General features: G+C 48.9%; 1 protein-coding gene across 1 annotated transcript in view; it reads right to left on the bottom strand.

Annotated features, from left to right (window-relative positions):
* The window catches only part of DNAI1 (dynein axonemal intermediate chain 1), a 137,098-nt gene continuing 116,736 nt past the window's right edge, over nucleotides 1-20,362 (bottom strand). Inside the window, exon 20 of the mRNA XM_060280401.1 lies at nucleotides 1-355. Coding sequence (XP_060136384.1) covers nucleotides 251-355 — 105 coding nt within the window. The 3' untranslated portion in view covers nucleotides 1-250. The remainder of the gene's footprint in view (nucleotides 356-20,362) is intronic.

Genomic DNA, 20,362 nt, shown 5'->3' with positions numbered 1-20,362 from the left:
TCCTGATGTGCGGCTGGACGAGAGTCGCCCTGCATGCTCTCTGCACAGCTGTCGAGCCTCAGCTTTTATTTTTCTGTATGCAAAACCAAAACCGAATCTTCTTTTGTGCCAGAACAAAAATGCTTCGGTGCAGCTGTCTGCGCAGGGCCAGGGCCCTTACAAAGGGGTGCTTGTTCCTGGAGTGCAGAGCTTCCGAGTTGCACGCAGGGAGGGAGAGCGGAGACAGGGAGGGGCGCACACTGGCCAGGCTTCACTTGCTGGTTTTGGCCACCGGCTCCCTCACCAGATTCAGCAGCTTGTCCAGCTTTGCAATCTCCACTTCTGGGCCTTTCTGGACCTCCTGGCCTTTCTTCTCCTAAGGGAGACAGGAGAGACAAGTGGTCAGAGGAGAGGCTTGCTTCTGGGGGCCCCCCTAGTGCATAGTTCGAAACCCTGAGTTGGTGCAAAATGTGGGGTGCTTGCCTGCCTGGCTGCCTGAACAGGGGACTGTAATGCAAGTACTTTGGATCTGTTGCCATCCAAGCTCACAAGGAAGGGTTGATTTTGACTGGACGTGCCCCCTGCCAGCCTCATCAAACCTTTTCTGAATGGGTTCATCAGCTGCGTCCCTGCTGAGAATCTTGACTCCTGTTCGTGTGCTACACTTACGATTCCTCTAGAAAGCAAGGAGTGCCTTTCTGCCACTACAACAGGGAAGGGAGGGGTGTTTAATGCAGCCTGCATAGCTGGTGTGGGATAGCCAGGAGGCTCTCAGCGGGATGGAGGCCGGCCAGCCACAGAAAGGGTAGAGCAAAAGCACTTCTGTAACTATTTAAAAGCCTCTTAAGTAGACCCTTTATTCACTTATTTATTCCATGTGGCTTAGTATAATAAAAAAAATAGCTTTACCTTAAAGTGATAGAAATACAACAGCATTTGTTAAGAATTCCTTAAAAGTCTAGGTGAGAATGTGGACTGGGGGGGGGGGGGAGAAAACTGACAAATAAAAATAAGCAGCGTACAAAATGAAAGACGTAACGAGTCCAGGAAAGCTTCAGTGAAGAGACATTTTTAGAGGTGTCTAAAGGTCCTTACTGTCTCTGCCCCACAGATTACCTGAGGAAGAGCATCACCAAGAAGTCCTGCTTCTGCGATTGCACCAAGTGACAATCCGCAAGGCTTTCTCAGATCTTAAATATCTGCTTGGGCTGCTATGGGGAAGGCAGTCTGCTAGGTACACCTTAAAGGTAAAGGGGCCCCTGACCATCAGGTCCAGTCGTGTCTGACTCTGGGGTTGCGGCGCTCATCTCGCTCTATAGGCCGAGGGAGCCGGCGTTTGTCCGCAGACAGCTTCCGGGTCATGTGGCCAGCATGACAAAGCTGCTTCTGGCGAACCAGAGCAGCACACGGAAACGCCGTTTACCTTCCCGCCGCGCGGTCCCTATTTATCTACTTGCACTTTGATGTGCTTTCGAACTGCTAGGTGGGCAGGAGCTGGGACCGAGCAACGGGAGCTCACCCCGTTGCAGGGATTCGAACCGCCGACCTTCTGATCAGCAAGCCCTAGACTCTGTGGTTTAACCCACAGCGCCACCTGGGCCTTACATATCAACAATAAGATCTTGAGCGTGGGGGAGCTTGCTGTCTCAGAAAGCACCCTGGCAGCTGTCTTTTGCACTAGCTACAAGGGCAGCCCTACTGCCCTAGGCAGTGCATTGGAGTAGTCTAATCATGAGGTTGTCAATGTGTGGGTCACAAGGCTCTCTTGGTCCTGGAATGGTTGCAGTTGGTGCTCCAAGCCAAGCTAGTAGAACTGAGTGGTTGCTCTGGTGTGCAAGGGTCCTGTTTAGGGAAAACATCGCTTTGCAATCATACTTCTCAAAATAGCAGGGAGCCCAGTAGCAGACTGGTGACTGGGAGCGGCCGCTAAGACCACATAACACCGGTCCTGAAAGACCTACATTGGCTCCCAGTACGTTTCCGGGCACAATTCAAAGTGTTGGTGCTGACCTTGAAAGCCCTGAACAGCCTCTGCCCAGTATACCTGAAGGAGCGTCTCCACCCACATCGTTCAGGCCGGATACTGAGGTCCAGCTCCAAGGACCTTCTGGGGGGTTCCCTCACTGCGAGAAGTGAAGTTACAGGGAACCAGGCTGAGGGCCTTCTTGGTAGCGGTGCCCACCCTGTGGAACACCCTCCCACCAGATGTCAAGGAGATAAAGAAATACACAGCTTTTAGAAGACATCTGAAGGCAGTCCTGTTTAGGGAAGTTTTTAATGTTTGATGTCTTCTTGCTTTTTTATTATTATTAATAAATTCCCCAGAGTGGCTGGGGAAACCCAGCCAGATGGGCGGGGTATAAATATGTTGTTATTGTTGTTGTTGTTGTTGTTGTTAGCAACTGGTGTGTAACTGGCCAACTGTCTGCCAGCATTGCTCAGTCAGCAGGCTCCCATGCCAGGTCATCTGTGGGGCCCCTACAAATATTTCTCCTGGATTCCTTTTGCAGTGGGGCCACCTTGTCCTTGGGACAGGCAAGGGTGCATGTGAAGCTGACTCTAATCGGGGGAAGGGGCCAGAGTTTCAGGGAGATATGCTCATCCTTCCCCTTGCCTCCAAACAGCCAAACCTCAACTTTTCCATCTACTGGTCCAGTCCCTAAATGTTCCTTCAGGAAGACACAGCGTCTACCGGGTACGTCAAAGGGGCAGCAGCAGCAGTGTACCAGCTCTGGCATTTACAAAGGATTGCAAGGCGATACTCAAGTTTGCACAAAGCTGGCAGTAAAGCATGGGGGAAAGTGCAATTCAATTATGAGAGGTTTGTTTTGCTTGCCTAGGGCAGTGTTTCTCAACCTTTTTTGGGCCACGGCACACTTGTTCTATGAAAAAAAATCCCGCGGCACACCAACTCTGTGCCGCCCTATATTTAGTTTAGTTTGGAGGGGAGACGTAATCATTACGCACACGGGTGCAAAAAGTGCATGGTGTAAAAGTTGGAGTTTAATGGCAAAAGACTGTTGAGGGGTTCCTTTGCGGGTCTGTTCTGCATTATGTCCTTGGCGGAGCCACTCGCCGCCTTCTCCCCGTGTGCGCAGCCCCGGCGGCAGAGTTTCTGCAGCGGAAGGGAACAAACGACGGACCGACCTCCGATCGGTCCCTGTCTGTGTGGGCTGGGGCTTCTTGGTGAGGCTCCCTTTTGAGGCTCCCACATGCGGCTCCGGAGCCGCGGGTTGCCGACCCCTGGGCTAGCTAGAAGAGCACCTCACCTTCTGCAGGACTCCTTGCCGAAGAGGCCGCTCACTCCCGCGCCGACCAAAAAACTCCCGGGCGCCGCCAGCAAGAGGAGCGAGAGCGAGACAAACAGCCGCGGTGGTGGCTGTTGAGAGCTGCGCTCGCCCCGCCCCCGTCGTGACCCGGCCGGCTTCCTTTCCGGCGGGTCAGCGCCCCTAATGGCGGCCGCCAGTCACGTGACAGGGCAGCAAATCGCCCTTCTCGTAGCCAGCGTCTCCCGGCACACCAACCAGCGTCCCGCGGCACAGTACTGTGCCGCGGAACAGCGGTTGAGAAACGCTGGCCTAGGGCACATGGCCAGGAGTGCAGCTAATCTGCCATCCCTTTCCATAACCCATCCAATCGAGCATCACGGATTCCAGCTGACTCACGGAACAAATGAAGACTCCACACCATTGCAAGCAATTCTCTGCAAGGGCAGTTCTGCAGGAACCTGCAGTGTAACTGAACCAGCGGGCAGACGGTTGCGCATTAGCACTTCTGAGCGGAGAGAGAAAAGTGAAGTGGGTAGCACAGAGGAATGGGGCGAAAAGGTTAGTCTGGATGGCAGCAGTGCCTTGGGGGAGGAAATGGATCCCTGTCTATCCTACCCCACCCAAACTGTTAAGGCAGATTGCATTTGCTCTCATAGCATTTGATAGCATTAGTGCTGGATTACTGTCTGCAACCTCCGTTTTGAGACCTTGGGGATTAAGAGAGGCCACCTGGCCAGCACAGGAGAGGCAAGAAAGCTTTGCACACAGAGTGGATTGCGGTTCGAGGACCCGCCCCCCCGGGAGAAATAAAGACACAGTGACACATGGATTTGAGTTAATGGGTAAATAAGGCCACAACTTTATTGGTTAGAGCAAGTGAGAGGTATTGGCTTAGGCATTGGACACCCTAGCAAGCATGACTCCACCCCGCTCAGCGGGGGGTCATATAAGGTTAACACCCCGAGGGAGGAGCCTGTTGATGCAAATACAACTGAAAGCTCCCCCTGGTGTCACCGGGGGTCGTGCCATGGCCCTAGCCCCAGCAGGGCACCGGATGGGATCCATGACCGCTGGATCCCTTAAGGGGATACCCCTATAAGAGGAGGGTTGGGTGATGGCGACAACCAGTCCTCAAACACACGAGACAACTCCATATTCCAATGCCTAACCGCCAAATACCGAAAGAAGTTGTGACGAATTGCTACGAGGTAGGCGAAAAAACCAAGAGGCCGGTGCCAATTAGCCAAATGGATAAAAAACTCCTATCAGGCCCCTTTGGGCAACCAAGGCAACCAACCGAAGTCCATAACAATGTCAAAGCACACACACAAAGGGAAGACCTAAAGGGAGGGTGGGCGGGAGATCCGTCGGGATGCAGCAGCAGAAGGAGGATTCGAATGCTGCCGTGCCGCCTTAAATGTATGTAGACCCTGCCCTCAGGCCAGCCCTATTGGTGTGGCAGCAGGGGTCTGATACACGCCCCCCTGATTTCCGCAAGGAGCGGATCCCGCCCGCAAAGTCTCCCCTCCCGGAAGAGGAGAGATCTTCAAGGGAGGTGGCGGTGGTAGACTTCTCTTGTAGACAAAAATGATAGAGGTGTTTCAAATTTGGATATAAGCTGAACTGGAGGTTGCTGTGCAGTGTAGCTCCCTAGAGAGTGTGGATTTACAAACATGTTTGTTACATTTACTGTACATTTTAAGTGTCCACTTTTAAAGGCAAAAAGCAAACGAATTCATGGAGCACAATGCTCTCAATAGCACAATGCTATTGATCACTGTGTCCTGTTTCCAGGCTGAGAGGTCCTATGCCTGTGGATACTGGTTCCTGGGAGCTGCAAGTAGATAGAGTGCTCTTGTGCTCAGGTCCTGTTTGTGGGCTTCACATTGGGACATCTGGTTGGCCACCAGGAGAACAGGATGCTGGACTAGATGGACTTTGCTCTTGTGTGAGGTGCATCATCAGAGTGTTTCTGATCAAGGCTGGTGGGACCAACTGCTTCTGCTGGTGCCGGTGTGGGGAGGCAGCTTGAGAGCCTTGACCCTGAACCGAGAGGTCCTTGTGGAGATGTGGTCCTCAGCGATGGTCCACCTGTGCAGATAATGCCACTTGATGCTTCACCTCTTGATTCCTCGATGGTGGAGGGCTCAGCTAAATGTAGGAACTGTCTCTGTTGAAAAAGCGTTGTGTTGAAGAGCATGCTGGGCAAAATAAAAGCTCCATTTGTGGTCAGTCAGCAACGTCTCATTCAGACAAGCTGGTTATCACATACAAATCAATAGACGCTGGACACATTGGTAGGAATCAGTCCTCCTTAATTTGCATGCATGCACAAATCCAGCTGTAAAGCTTCGTCCCATCAGGGCCTGTGCTTCTATTTTTCTTTTTTGCTGCATCCCCCGCCCCCTTCAAAATGCACATGAGCAGGAGTTCGATTCAGGCCCAAGTGCCACTTAAGAGAGAGATGCAAAAATGAGACAGACAGCCTCGTTCATTGTTTATGGCAACTTGTGAGCAGGGAATTATTGGGCCAGCTTGCCTCCACATCTCTCAAACAGGCAGCCTGCTGTTTATGCGCTTGCTTATCCTGCAGTGCTGGTTCAGAGGCCTCCCGGTGCTGGGACCGGGAGGGGGGGGGTACAGACTCCGTTCACATCAGCCTTGGAATCAGGCAAATGAGAGCCAAAGAATGGAGCAAAGCAAGGCTGGGATGTGTGGCAAAGCAAGCCATTTCAACTGGATCAAATGAATAATTCCAAATGGAAGTGGGTCAGTTCTCAGTTGCAGAGGAGGTGTCACCTCCTCGCTATCAAAGGGAACATTTTACTGCTGCAGACCCTCCCTCCCTCCCTCTTCAGACGGCTACTCTTTCAGCCATTGTCTTAAGGAATGCTGCTCATATGGGTTTCTTTTAACTTCTGTGAGCATTTTGGGAACTGCTCAGCTTGGACTGTGCAAGAAAGGAAATGGCAGGGCCGTGAGAGGAGAGTCAGACAGACAGAGAGAGGATTTTGCCTGAAATTCAGCACCACCTGAGCAGGAGCCAACTCCTAGAGGCCGAGGTCCCTTTGCCCTCCCAATAAAATATCTGATGGGGCTGGGCCCCCCAAGGTTGATGGGCATTGCCATTCAAATGGTATGGGTGAGGCCCGTCATGTGATCAATTATGTGGGGTGGGGCTTACCTGCCCCCCAATATTTTATTCAAGTTGGCACCCCTGCTCCTGAGGTCCACACTCTTAGTAGCATGAGGAAGAGCCCCCATTATACCCATGGCTTTGTTATGACCCCCTCTCCAAAGTCTCTGTCTGCTTTCAGGGCTCGAAAAGGATACTGTAGAGTTGGGAAAGGTTCAGCAAAGAGCCACCAAAATGATCAAGTAGTTTATTCCTCACCAGTGCTATTTTTCTAGAAAAGGAGGTGCCAGAATTCACCATGAACACCTCCCTTGTTCTCTTGTAATGGCAATGGCGCCCACCTGAGAGGTGCCAGAACTGAGTTCCTGTGAGTGCCGGCTGAAAAAAAGCCCCGCTCCTCACAGAGCTGTAATTCCCAGCAACCTTAGCAAACTACAGTGCCCAAAATTCTATGAGGGGAAGACTGTGCTTCAAAGGCAATTTAAAGGTGCAACGTGTGTACAGCCAAAGACAAATGGTACGCTCCACAATGACCGGCATTTATTTGCATGAGGTGGCTCAGTGGAAACAGTTATTTGCGGAGGAACAGCAACTTTCCCACGATGATTTTCCAGACTGAGATGCTCAAAGCATTTCACATACATTCTTTCAGAACTCTTTATGACATCCCTCTATGGCAGTCCAGGGTCATTATCCCCAGATTGCCAGTGGCCATGATTAGGTGAGGTCTGTGTCATGTCACGTGAGATGCAAATAATGAAGGATTTTTTGGTTTGGGCATTTGTTTTAACCAAGAAGCGCTATGCTTTATTTCACACACACACACACACACACACACACACACACACACACACACAAAACTACTCTTCATATTAATTTTTGTTTTCAGAGTCTCAGTCTGCAGGAGATGTCATTTCCATGCAAGTCCTAATTTAAATGCAATCGCATCCGATGCTCAAATGCTGTACACAATTTCAGGGGCTCCTGCGTTTTAATTAGAAGCCTCCTTTGCTCTGCCTAAAGCAGTGTGCTGTGCAGAAGCAGATTAGTCATGTAAAAATATATATATATAAATAGCAACTTTGAATCCCTTCGTATGTTTCCTTAGTGGAACAGAGCAATGAGTGAATGAATGCAGATGAACCGGAGAAGTCTCTCTCTCTCTCCCTCCCTCCCTCTCTCTCTCTCTCTCTCTCTCTCTCTCTCTCTCTCTCTCTCTCTCTCTCTCTCTCTCTCTCTCTCTCTCTGCGTGGATTCATGGCTCCCCTTCCCCCCCCACCATGGTAGCAAAGTTCTCTTATGACAGGTTGTGAGTAAAGCTTTATTTCACTGCTCAGCCTGGGTCAAGTCATCCGTCTCAGCCACGTCCAGGCAGGAATGGACTTTGGAGGGGGAATCGCTTTTCTGCACTAGGGCTGTGAAGAGCTCAGAGGCGGCTCCCCATCCTTAGGACACTTCACCCCTGGAGGTGGCCTGGATTGGATGACTTTGCGGAAGGAATGTGAGAACTTTCTACTGAGGCCACTCCTTGGGGTTAAGGGACAAGTTGTTCTCGGAGAACCTGCATTTTCAAAAGAGCTGATGGAAAACAGAGCATGCTGTGAGCTAGGAGGAGGCAGATAATGTTTTTTAAGTGATAAGGATGTAGAGTCCTGCCCGGCAAGCCTTGAAGCCACTTTATACTGAGTCAGGCTGTGGTTCCACTGAGTCCACCTTCTCTGAATAGCAAGAAGAAAATGTCTTGACACTGTACAAAAACAACGTGGATACAGAGAAAATTCCCCCTTGCCTCTCTTCTAATGCCTGAACTGAAAGCTATCCAATAAGCTGAATGTTAGAAGCTTCGGGACCAACCAAAGGAACTCCTTGCAGTGCACAGTTAAACTATGGGATTTGCTCCCATAAAGGGATTGGGCAAATTCATGGAAGATAAGGCTCTCGGTAGTTGTTAGTCATGGTGGCTGTGTTTTACCTCCTGAATACCTGTTGCCTGAGTCCTCAGGAGGGGAGAACGCTGGTTCTGCTTAGGTTCTGCTTGTGGGCTTCTCCTTTGGGCATCTGGCTGGCCACTTGGAGAACAGGGTGCTGGATGAGACCGGCCAGAAGCTAGGCTCTTCTTATGTTCTTGTTGAAGGCGAAAAACAAAGACCACTGATGGCAGCAAGCCTTTCTAGTCTAGAGGGAGCCACTTTGCTTCTCATCCCTCACTGGTTTCTTAAGAAACTTTTCAGGAAGATAATACTGAGATAGGTCCTTGGTCCATCTATCTCAGAATTGTTTACACTGACTGGCAATAGCACACCTGGATTTCAGGCAAGGTTCTCTCCCTGTTCTACCTGGAGATGCTAAGCGGCTTTGAACCTGGGACCTTCTGCACTGGTCCTGAGTTACGGTCCTTCCTCAGTTGTGCTCCTCCAGCCTAGGAGAGTGGGAGCACTCAGGCTCCAAGGATGAGGACCACAGGCTAGCCTAGGTTCTTCCTCTAGAGGGCAAGCATGGAAAAGGAGGAAGCACCATGGCAGATTCACCTGACTTCCAAGCATCAAGCCCAGCAGAAGCTCCTGAGCTACTTCCAAGCATATGTCTTTGTCCGCACAGTAAGATCCTCGAAGGATGCTCATGCCTCACGGCCCCTTTGGATGGATGCAGCAAAATGCTCAGAAACACTCTGCCGTGCCACGCAGCCGGGCGGAAAGCCCATTTCTATGCAGAGATGTAACTGGAGACAATCATCTCAGGGAATTTGCTCCAAGGGCTGCCAGACGGCCTGTGCAGTTCCTCTCCAGAACTCTAGCCTCTCCTGATGCGACAATAAACTCAGAGAATCGTCTTGGTTTTATTTAGCTCCCAAAACGCCAAAAGCACATCTTTCTGGGAATTAAAAGTCTGATAGGAACCAGCTGTGCACCATGTTTTAAACTACCTTTGCCAATGTTTGTATTTTAATACGTGACTGACATTTCTTTTACCGGTATATTGTCTGGCTGCCTTCCCCTTAATGCTTCGGCACTAAGAACAAGTTCAGATGTACACAGGCGCGCACACATAGCCAAACAACTTTGTCACAGTTGTTTTATACCCTAAACAGTATTCACCAACCTGCTCTTTAGGGCCAAATTGGAACAAACAGCAACCTGCAGAAATCCCAATTGCCATTTGTTCCGAGTCAGTGCTGAGCTGTGGGTTTTCCTGGGGGAAAGCGGTGAGGTGTGGAAAAGCCCTAAATTTGGCTTGGTCTGCCCTTGCATGATCCCTCCTGCAAAAGAGGCCAGCTGCTGGATCAGGCCAGAAGCGGCCCATCTGGTCCAGCCTCCTGCTCTCACAGTGGCAACCGGATGCCCCAAAGGGAAGCCTAAGAACAACCTGAAGGCAACAGCGGGTCTCTCCCTGCTTGTGATCTTGGCCTCTTTGCTACACTGGCTCTCATGCTTCTGCATCATGCGCCGTTGGGGCTGGGCAAGAAGACAACCTAGTGAGTGAGTTTAAGATTCCAGCCCCTGCCACGTTTGCACAAATGCCCAAGGCTGCATCCCTCTGTACACTCCCAGTAAACTCAGTGGGATTTACATCTGAGTGGACACTCATTCTCCCATTAATTTGGATTGCACATTTAAGTGGCACGGACCGTCTGCATTCTCCATTTGTTGGCTTCATCTGGGCTTTGATGCAGAAGCAGGTATCTCCCTCCTGTCTGAAGTATCCCCTCACTCCTTAGCTTTATGTTACAGAAGGGCCACCCACCCCCCCCCCCAGTAGACTCGGCCATCCCTTGGGAGACAAGCTGATGTCACACCCAATTCTTCCTTTCCCCCCTGCTTTTTAACAATGCTCTACTCTGGTGCAGAATAACAAGAGGACCAATAATGCGCCATGCTGATTACCAGAGCATGTAATTTAATGCCAAGTCACTGGAGAGGATGTGCGGAGCTGAAAATGAAAACTGTAATTTCCTTATCACCAGGAGAACTCATTCCATTGCAGTTATTTTCTCTCTCCCCAACCCCCCCCAACCCACTAACCTATGCAAAATACAACAATACAGGTGATGCTCACTCTCTCGTGGGAGAAGGAGGGGGGGCGGCGGCAGTGGAACATACGGCAGCTTGGATGAAACTGAGCAACTCAAATCTTCCGTTCTCCCTTTTAGCAATTGGGTTGCTTCACCCTTGAGAGTGTGGGTGAATGGGCTTTGATGTCATCTGGCATCCCAGAGACAGCAGCAAAACTTGCTTGCAACTGCCCTGAATTGTGAAGCAGCTGTTCAGCTGGACAGCTCAGCTGGTTAGAGCGTGGCGCTGATAATGTCAAGGTTGCAGGTTTGATCCCTGTAAGGGACAGTCCTGCATTGCAGGGGGTTGGACTAAATCATGGGTAGGCAAACGAAGGCCCGGGGGCTGGATCCGGCCCAACCGCCGTCTCAATCTGGCCTGCGGATGGTCCAGGAATCAGCATGTTTTTACATGAGTAGAATGTGTGCTTTCATTTAAAATGCATCTCTGGGTTATTTGTGGGGCATAGGAATTCGTTCATATTCCCCCCCCCCCAAAAAAAAATATAGTCCGGCCCCCCACAAGGTCTGAGGGACAGTGGACCAGCCCCCTGCTGAAAATGTTTGCTGACCCCTGGACTAAATGATCCTCAGAAGGTGGTGGACTCTCCTTCATTGGAGATTTTTTAGCAAAGGTTGGGATTCTTCAGCTATGATTTCTGTATTGCAGGGAATTGGATTAGATCATTCCAACTCATGATTGTATGACATTAGGAAACTTGTGCCACAACCAGGGAGCAGGTGCAGCGCTATGAGCTTCTAAGATTGGCACTGAAACAAAGTTTTAAAAGGAGGGGATTGAAACTGGAATTAAGGCTATATTCCAACATAATCTGACCAGACGAACTCACGCTTGTCAAGAACAGAGAAGTCCAGTGTCCACTTTCAATATGCAATGTTTGCTCAAGCAAAGGGTTGGGATCAAAGGGTCTTGGCTACGAAAATGGCTGATAAATTACCACCAATACCTTGCACCTGCGCGCCACTGCTCTTACTCCTAACAAACACACACCTCCTTGGGAATTCAAGGGAGAAAGAAGAAGCTATGAAATAGTTTTTGCATTATGCTGAAAAGGTTGCACATCGCGGAATCCTTTGGTGTACAACTTCCAGAGGCTTCAGTGCTCTTGGTTTTTGTTCCAGACCCACATTACACAGGGAAGGGGGGGAATCCTGTCTCTTTTATAGCAGGCAACTCCAAATAAGTGTAGGTTAGGCTGGGTGAATCTGTGCAGCAGTTTATTCAAAAGATTTGTGAGCCACGGAGAGAAGCAAACATGACTCCCTTTCCCATAAATCCAGGGTGATTAGCACAATCTGTTCAATTAACGTCACCCAAGGTCAAAGGCTGGCTCGCTTCTGAACTGGGGCTGCCCAAATCTTGGCCTTTTACCTCTCTGTCTGGCATCGATCTTATGTTCTCACCATCCCATAATCAGGAAAATGACAAAATTAATTTCCATGACATGAGACTCACTGCAGATGACTTCCACTCACTTTTACTGCTGACATATTCTCTCTGTTACTCCACATAATAAACCACAGAGTTAATAAAAACTCCTATTAAATAAAAACAATGACACTCCTGCCTTCCCTCCTTGATGGAACAACTATTAAACATCTGCTGCAATTTATTCATGCTTCAGTTTATGCATTTCGATCTGAATTCAGCTGAGCTGGGAAGAATGGGCGGATTTCTGCAAGCTTGACTGAGAGGTACCTCCTGCTCTGCTTCTCAGACAATTTCTTCTGCCTGTCCTCAGATACTTCTAGACAGTCACAATTCTGTGTGGGTCTGTCACACCTTCAGGTAAATGTTCTTTGTGCAATAAGAGTGCACCTTCATAGCCCATTCAAAAGCGAACAGACTCTTTGTGATAAATAACAAAGGCCAAATATGCTGCTGTGCGACAAATCTCCAAAACATGTTGGTGGCAAGGGAAAAAATAAACTATAGAAAGGATAATTCCTGGATCCAAAACCAAGTTTGGGGCAAGAGAACCCCAGCAGAGTTTTAAAATCACAAAATATGCAGCCAAGTAGAAGATGGAAATATAGGCTGGTAGATGTTTAAAACATGCCCTTCTATGTTCCTTCCAAAGTTCCCCTCTTGGTGGTGAAAGTTCCTAAATTATTGGTATAGGAACCCAAGAGAGGCTTGTTAGAGCCATGAGGTATGAGCTTGGAGCAACCATGCTGAGCTTCTCAGGTAGAAGCTGAAGGTGAGCAAAGGCCTTGATTACCTTAGTCCCTAGCTAAGCCTGGCAGGACAGCTTACTCTATGGTCTTAACCCTTTTGGGATGCAGGTGGTGGTGTGGTCTAAACCACTGAGGCTCTTGAGCTTGCCGATCCGAAGGCTGGTAGTTCAAATCCACTTGACGGGGTGAGCTCCTGTTGCTTTGTGCTAGCTTCTGCCAACCTAGCAGTTCAAAAGCATACCAGTGCAAATAGATAAATAAGTACCACCGTGAGAGGAAGGTAAATGGCATTTCCGTGCGCTCTGGCATCCGTCACAGTCCTCCGTGTGCTGTGTGTTTCCCTTGGCCTGAAAGTGGAGAGGAACACCACACCCCATAGTCGAATTCAACTGGATTTAACCATCCAGGTGTCCTTTACTTTTACCTTACCTTTTACCTTAACCCTTTCTTGCTTTAATGAGACTTAAGCATGTTGGTTGTATGAGGCTGCCTATCCCACAAAATGGTCCTTTCACGATAAGAAAATTGATGGACAACTCCAGTGGAAAGCACAGAATAGTAGCCACATGGGATAATTGTGGCACAAATTTTGGGAAAACAATGTGGGATGATTGCATTGGAAAATGGCCCACCAAGAGACCATTCTGTTCTCTCTCACTAAGGCCAGGTATGGAGAGGGGGAGAGGCGAATACTCAGCCTTTGCGAACCCATCGTGTTCTGCAGACGGTTTGGGACTACAACTCCCAGCAGCCCCAGCAGAGTCCAAAACATCTGTAGGGCATCATACCGGCAAAGCTCAACAACCCCGGAGGTCCCTGAGTTGCCCACCCCGCTGTAAACCACCAAACCTTTATGAGTTGCCAAAGGGATGGGGATATTGCAGGCTCCAGCTGAAAGCTGCAGTGGGGGGACTAGCAGCTTCACTCTCTGAAAACATAACCTTAGGCTCACTCACTCTGCATTTGAAAGAAACACTCCCTGCTTCCACTGCTTGACACTTATGAAAATAAGTGGTTCTTTATAGCAAACCGAAAGCAAAAAACAGGCCCAGTCCAAACCAGTCCCACCGCCCTTGCTTTTTTCCAGGCAAGCAATTTGATTAGTTGGTGAAAGAGAGAAAAGTAATTAGATTTCTAGAGCCGCCTGCTTTGGAAGCAAATGGCCCAGGCTTCATTTGAGAAATGTGGAATTAAATCTACGCACAAACCGGCGTGATGAGTAACAATGACCAGCGTAGGTAGGCTGGTCAGGAGCAGAGAGAAAGCCAGAGGATCATTGTGAAAGCATTCGCCGGTTCTCCATTTCTTTCGGGAGAAATGTCTCCTTCTCCCCACTTTCCTATCTCAAGGGAATACATGGCAGAGGAGCTGTTAGCTGGCTTCCTGAATGCGGGGGAAAGAAAGCTGGGAAAGATGGCAGGAAGGGCCGTAGTTTGGTGGAGGAGCTTCTGCCTTGCAAGTAGAAGGTCCCAGGTTTAATCCCTAATGGCTGGGAGAGACTCCTGGGCTAAAACTGAAGGTTGAAGGTATGTTTAGCCTGGGAAGAGGAGAATGAGAGGAGATAGCATAGCCAACTTCCTAAAGGGCTGTCACATGGAGGATGGAGCAAGCTTGTTTTTCCCTGCTCTGATGGGTAGGACCCACACGAATGGCTTCAAGTTACAAGAAAGGCAATTCCGACTAAACATCAGGAAGGACTTTCTGACAGAGCTGTTCGGCAGTGGAATGGACTTCCTTGGGAGGTGGTGGCCTCTCCTTCTGTGGAGGTTTCTAAGCAGAGGTTGGATGGCCATCTGTCAGGGATGCTTTAGCTGAGATTCCTGCATTGCAGGGGGTTGGACTAGATGACCCTTAGGATCCCTTCCAACTGTACAATTCTAGGATTCTATGAAATCCTGGAGAGCTGCTGCCAGTCAGAGTAGACAATAGTGAGCTAGATGGAGCCATTATGCTGAGTCAATTGCTCCATTTAGCTCACTATTGTGCTAAGGCACCTTCTTATGTTCCTATGTCCCTTGGCTGGATCCAGAAGGACTTCTTGAAATAATTGTCCATTTTTCTTATTGATAAATTCATTATCGTAGAATCATAGAGTTGCAAGGGACCATGAGGGTTATCTAGTTCAACACCCTGCAATGCAGGAATCTATTTTTTGCCCAACGTGGGACTTGAACCCACAACCCTGAGATTAATAGCCTCATGCTCCGCTGACTAAGCTATCTTTGTTCTTTATTACTGAGTGAGCTATTGCTTTATCTTTTTTGTAAACTGCTCTGAGTTTTTCTTTTTCTTCAATGAAGCGGCGTATAAATTTTATGAAGTACTAAACATAATGATAAAATATCACTCAGTAAATGTCTTGGCTAAGCATTCTGCCTTATTAGCCGACTTTGTGATTCATCCTTGGTTGCTACAATGCGAAAGGCTGCAATATGTTTTGGCCGGACTGTGAGCTTGCAGAGACTAAATATTTAATCGTGTTAGCCAACGTTAGCCAACATTTTGTGATAACGCTTTCCATCTGATACCAATTTGAAACACAGGAAGGGCCAAAGCTATAATCTAATGCCGGACCCTCATTTCCTAGTCTGCACCCTGACACTTTGATCCAGGCATCCTGGGTAAACAGACAACTCCTTTCAAAGTTTTTGTGTTTATTATTGTAAACTTTAGGCAGCAAACTGAAACCCGCCTTCTGCAATTATTCTATGCCCTGAAGTAAAACAGGCAGGAGCTTCCTGCTGGGTCTGGTGCTGTTCAATGTGTATTATTTGCTGACTCGATGAAGGACCAGGCAGCAAACTTGCCAAATGTGTGGCTGCTGCTAAAGTAAGATGAATTGCAAACATTTTGAAAGAGGCTGCACACTTAAAAATATCTCAGTAAACTGGAGACCTAAGCTGATAGGGGTAAAAAAAAGTTCAGCAGGGGCAAACGGAGGGAAGTGCTTGGCATGGGAAGTGCTTGGCATGGGAAAGAAGCGAAACCCCCACAGGTTCCTTTCCTAAATCAATGGTTCTATTTGCAATTGCTTTATTTTTTAGCACTTGTTTCAGTGCCTGCAACTTAGAGACGGCCCAAACCAGACTTCCTTCATACTGAACATTGCCTTCACCCACACCCTAAACAGTCTTCTACACACAGAGAGAGAGATAGAGAGAGCAATTTTAAGGGACATTTCTAGAATAACACCAGGCTTTGAGCAGGCTTTGACCAGGCTTTGAGCAGAACGGAAGATGGGAGGCAGGGTGGGGCCAAATTTTGGCTTTGCACAGGGCACTGCTGAAATTTGAAAGAACAAGTTTTCAAATTTGAAAGACCAAGTTCCACCTCTGATAATACACATTTGTGGGAAAAGGAGGGTTTCTCTCCCCCCCCCCCAACATCCTCCTGGGATGATTCAGCAGAAATCAGGATTAGTTTAGAGAAAAGATGAGCAAAAGGCAACATGACAGACGTTAATAAAATCATGCCTGGCACGAAAAAAGTGGTCAGAGAAAAGATTTCCTCCCTCTTTCATAACACTTGAATTCATGGACACTGAAAGAGGCTGAATGTTGGAAGATCAGGAGAGATAAAAGAAAGTCCTTCATGCAGTGCATAGTTAAACTATGGAACTCATTCCCACGAGAAGTAGTGATAGCCACCAACTTGGATGGCTTTAAAAGAGGAGTAGAAAATAATCATGCAGAAGAAGGCTATCAATGCTTGTTTGCCAGGATGGCTATGCTCTGCCTCCTTCTGAAGAGTATTGCTCTGGATGAGGTGGGCCTGATCCAGCAGGCTCTTTTTATGTTCTTATGGTGCACTTCTTGCAGCTGCACAGCTGGACGCCTTCCCCTGCCCCAGCTGCAACAAAACATGTCTCTCCCCTATCGGTCTCTACAGCCACAGCAGGTGCTGTAACTCTCCAAAGGTTTGGCTTCACCCCCAAAGGCTCACTCCTCCAGGGGCAGATGGATGGACACAAAACCTGTTCTTTAGCAACAAAGTGTGTCTCTGCCCAGGGGGTGGCTGAATGGTGAGCCCTTCCACAAGTGTGCTCTCTTGAAGCAATATGAACATGAACGTGACCCGACTGGATCCATCTAGATATGCAGTCTCTTTTCAGCTCTACCTTGAACTGAGATTCTGGTTGTTTATTCTGCCGCCACCATCCTGCTTCCTTCTAAGCTATCCTAAGGTCCCCTCACCACATGATTCCGGACCGGCTGTTAAGTCTTAGTTATTGCAGCTAATGGCTATTAAGATTCCTCCTGTTCTCCAAGAATCTGTCCAGCCCTTTTTAAAAGGCCATCTGAGGAAGTGCAGCTTTGAAGTTAATGAGAGAGTTGGCCTGGAGACATGGGGCGGAAAGCCCAGGAAATTGATCTGCACGTTATTTTGTGAGGAGGTAGCAGAGATGCTAAGAATCTGGGAGTCATCTCCTCTGCCCCACTATCCATGCCATTCATTTAAAGCACACAAAGAAGGCTGGGAACTGTAGTTTATTGTGACTGCTGAGAACTGTAGCATTCTGAGGAGCAAACTACAGTTCCCAGGATTCTTTTTTTTTGGGGGGGGAAGCAATGCGCTTTCAAATTCTTCTTCCCAGTCCAGTTTGTGATGGAGTAAGAACACGGGATGCGGGTGGTGCAATCCAGGCCACGCAGGGATCTCCACTGAAGTGAACCAGCCCAGGCAAGGTAAACCTTGCCGACCCCTGGCTTAGGGCCTGCTGATCAGGAGGTTGGCAGTTCGAATCCCCGCGATGGGGTGAGCTCCTGTTGCTCGGTCCCAGCTCCTGCCAACCTAGCAGTTTGAAAGCATGCCAGTGCAAGTAGATAAATAGGTACCACTCTGGCGGGAAGGTAAACAGCACGCAGGATGCGAGCACCAGAGCCCTCTCCCTTCCTGCGGTTTCCAGCAACTGGTATTTGGAAGCATTTCTGCCTCCAACTGTGGAGGCAGAGCAGCGCCATCGTGGTTAATAGACGATGCACAACTTCTCATATCACACCCCTCTCTCAACACCTCATGCCTCGAAATTGGAAGGTAAGCGTTAGGAGAAAATAAAGCTGGAAAGCATACAGTTTGCTCTTGGGAAATGCAAACCCACATTTATCATGTGCGGTCACACCTTCATGGTATGGTTATAACAACAGGCCACTGGCAGCCAAGATACAGTACATGACAACTGGGTTCAAAAATTCCAGAGTGAAAGGAAGGAGAGTCTCGCTAAAAGTACAAAGACCTTTAGCATCAGGACAGCACATTCAGCCCTTGCCAAATTTCCTGCTATTTTGGGAGGATAACAGGGCTTGGGGGAGAGCCAAAGAATTGGGCATAACACGGCGTCCAAAGTATAGCTGAGTGCTTCAGATCACTCAGAAGGGGAGGACACACACACCCCTGCAAGGACAGCCCCTCCAATTGTCCTGCAGCTGCTAAGTGCCTGAGTCTATCTTGCCGCCTTTCCCTGCCCTGTCCCAAGTCGGAGGGGAGCTCTGTGATTCCCCTGTAAAGAATGCTTGCAGTATTTTGCACTTTTCAGTTTAGAGAAAAGGCAAGTAAGAGGCGATGTGGCAGAAGTTTCTGAAATTTTGCACGGCATGGAGAAATTGGAAAGAGAATGTCTTTCTCCCTCTCATACAACACTAGACCTCATGGACATCCAAGGAATCTGAATGTTGGAAGATTCAGGACAGATAAAGGGAAGTCCTTCTTCACACAGCACAGAGCTAAACTAAGGATACTGGACTAGATGGGCCCCTGGCCGGATCCTGCAGGGTTCTTCTTGTGTGTTTATGACTACCATGGTCAGGTGTAGCAGGTGAGAGTGTAGCGGGGGGGGGGAGGGCTTAAGACCATGCTGAGACATCAGACTCCTCACTGGCCGGATCCTGCAGGGTTCCTCTTTCTCCCTGCTGCTGTATCTTCTGTGTAGCACCGTCATTTGAGGCAAGGCTCACCAGGACCCCATTTTCAACTGCTCTATTAACATGTGCAGAGAGCCACTTAGTAACCAATAGTAGTACATATGAAAGGGGGTACGCCTAAGCATATTGATATGATTCCTGAGCCGATCCCCCATATCCCGTTTTTCAAGAAGTGAGCACACTGAATGTTTCATGGCCAGTGATCACAGCCCAAGTCCCCCTGTGCTCCTGCCTCCACTTTAAATGCTGTGCTGAATCTGCTCAAAAATACTGACACTGCACCAATCATGCAGTGCCCAGGCATGTGTAAGGCAGCCCTTAGCAGATCACAGAATCATTGGTTTGGAAGGGAATCCAAGGGTCATCTAGTCCAAGGCAGAGTTCAAGAACCTCTGACAGATGACCGTCCAAGCTCTGCTTAAAACCCTCCAGTGAAAGAGAGTTCCACCACCTTCCAAGGAAGTCCACTGTCGAACAGCTCTTATCACTAGAAATTTCTTCCTGATGTTTAGTTGGAATCTCTTTCCTCGTCATTTGGATCCGTTGGCTTGGGTCCTCCTCTCTGGAACAGATAAAATGAAGTCGGCTTCCTTTCCTTACTTGACATGTTGCACATGTATGTGCACCCGCTCCTCCTGGTACACACAGACACTTGAGTAGGAATAGCGTCACTCCCAGGGAGTCGGCCTTCTGCCCACAGGGACTTGGCCTCAATCGATACAGTTCTGTGATTCTATGACTCTATGATGATGATGATGCTGATGCTGTTTGTCTCAGGCCTGGGCAAAGAGGAGGTCCAGGACTTGAATTTAGGAGCCCACCATTTCTCAGGAGCCCACGAGACTTCATGCTTGTGTGGGATAAAAAATAATCCTTCTGCATCAGCTCTGCTCACTGTGATGGGCAAGACACCCAACTCCTCTGCGAATCCTTCTCTTCTCTCATTAAGACAATTCCCCAGGGAGGCCATCAAATTAATTTTGGCAGAAAGGAAGCAGAAAAACAGAAAGACAAGCAGTTTGGGCCGTGTGCTTGAATAGGTGCCTTGAATTGCTCTCCCTGGTTCACTGCCTTCCTTGCTCTGCACGGACGTAGCCAATCGTGGGGCATTCCAGCACTGGGAACGAAGAATGCTCTTTAAGAAAAAAATCATAGGATTGTAGAGTTGGAAGGTACACCCAAGGGTCATCTAGTCCAACCCCCTGCAATGCAGGAATCACAAGAGGAGGAGGATCAGATGCTTCAGGCACCAACTGGGCAGGGGGCAGGGTGGAAGAAAAGCGTGCAGGAGATGCATTTCACCAGCTTTTCCCCAACCTGTTTCCCCCCCCCAATCGCTCTGGACTACAATTCCCATCAGCCCCATGATGGGTCTGTCTTTGTTGGCAGATTCAGGACAGATCAAAGAAAGCACTTCCTTATACAGCAGAGTTAAACTTTAGAACTCCCTCCCCCAGGAGGCAGCGATGGGCACCATCCTCGAGGGCTTTTGAAGAGGGTGAGACAAAGTCACAGAAGAGAGGGCTATTGGTGGCTACTATGCCCTGTCTCCATAGTTGAAGGCAGCAATGCTTCTGACCACCAGTGGCTGGAAACCACAGGAAGGAAGAGTTGGAGGAAGTCTAGGCATCAGCTGTAGCCCACCATTGCACTCCTCCTGAATGAAAGACGAATATTGTAGCTTGTGCAATGGGAACGAGAATCCAGATTGTCCTGCTCCTGTCTTGCTTCTTCTTTCTGCTAACCATTAGCACAGAAACTGAGACTACGTATCAGCAGCCACTCTCTCAAAAGGAAACCCTGGCAAAAGGAA

The sequence above is a fragment of the Zootoca vivipara genome, chromosome 11 (assembly GCF_963506605.1).
Source record: "Zootoca vivipara chromosome 11, rZooViv1.1, whole genome shotgun sequence".
NCBI classification, from domain to species: Eukaryota; Metazoa; Chordata; class Lepidosauria; order Squamata; family Lacertidae; genus Zootoca; species Zootoca vivipara.
This window is presented reverse-complemented; position numbering and strand designations above follow the sequence as displayed.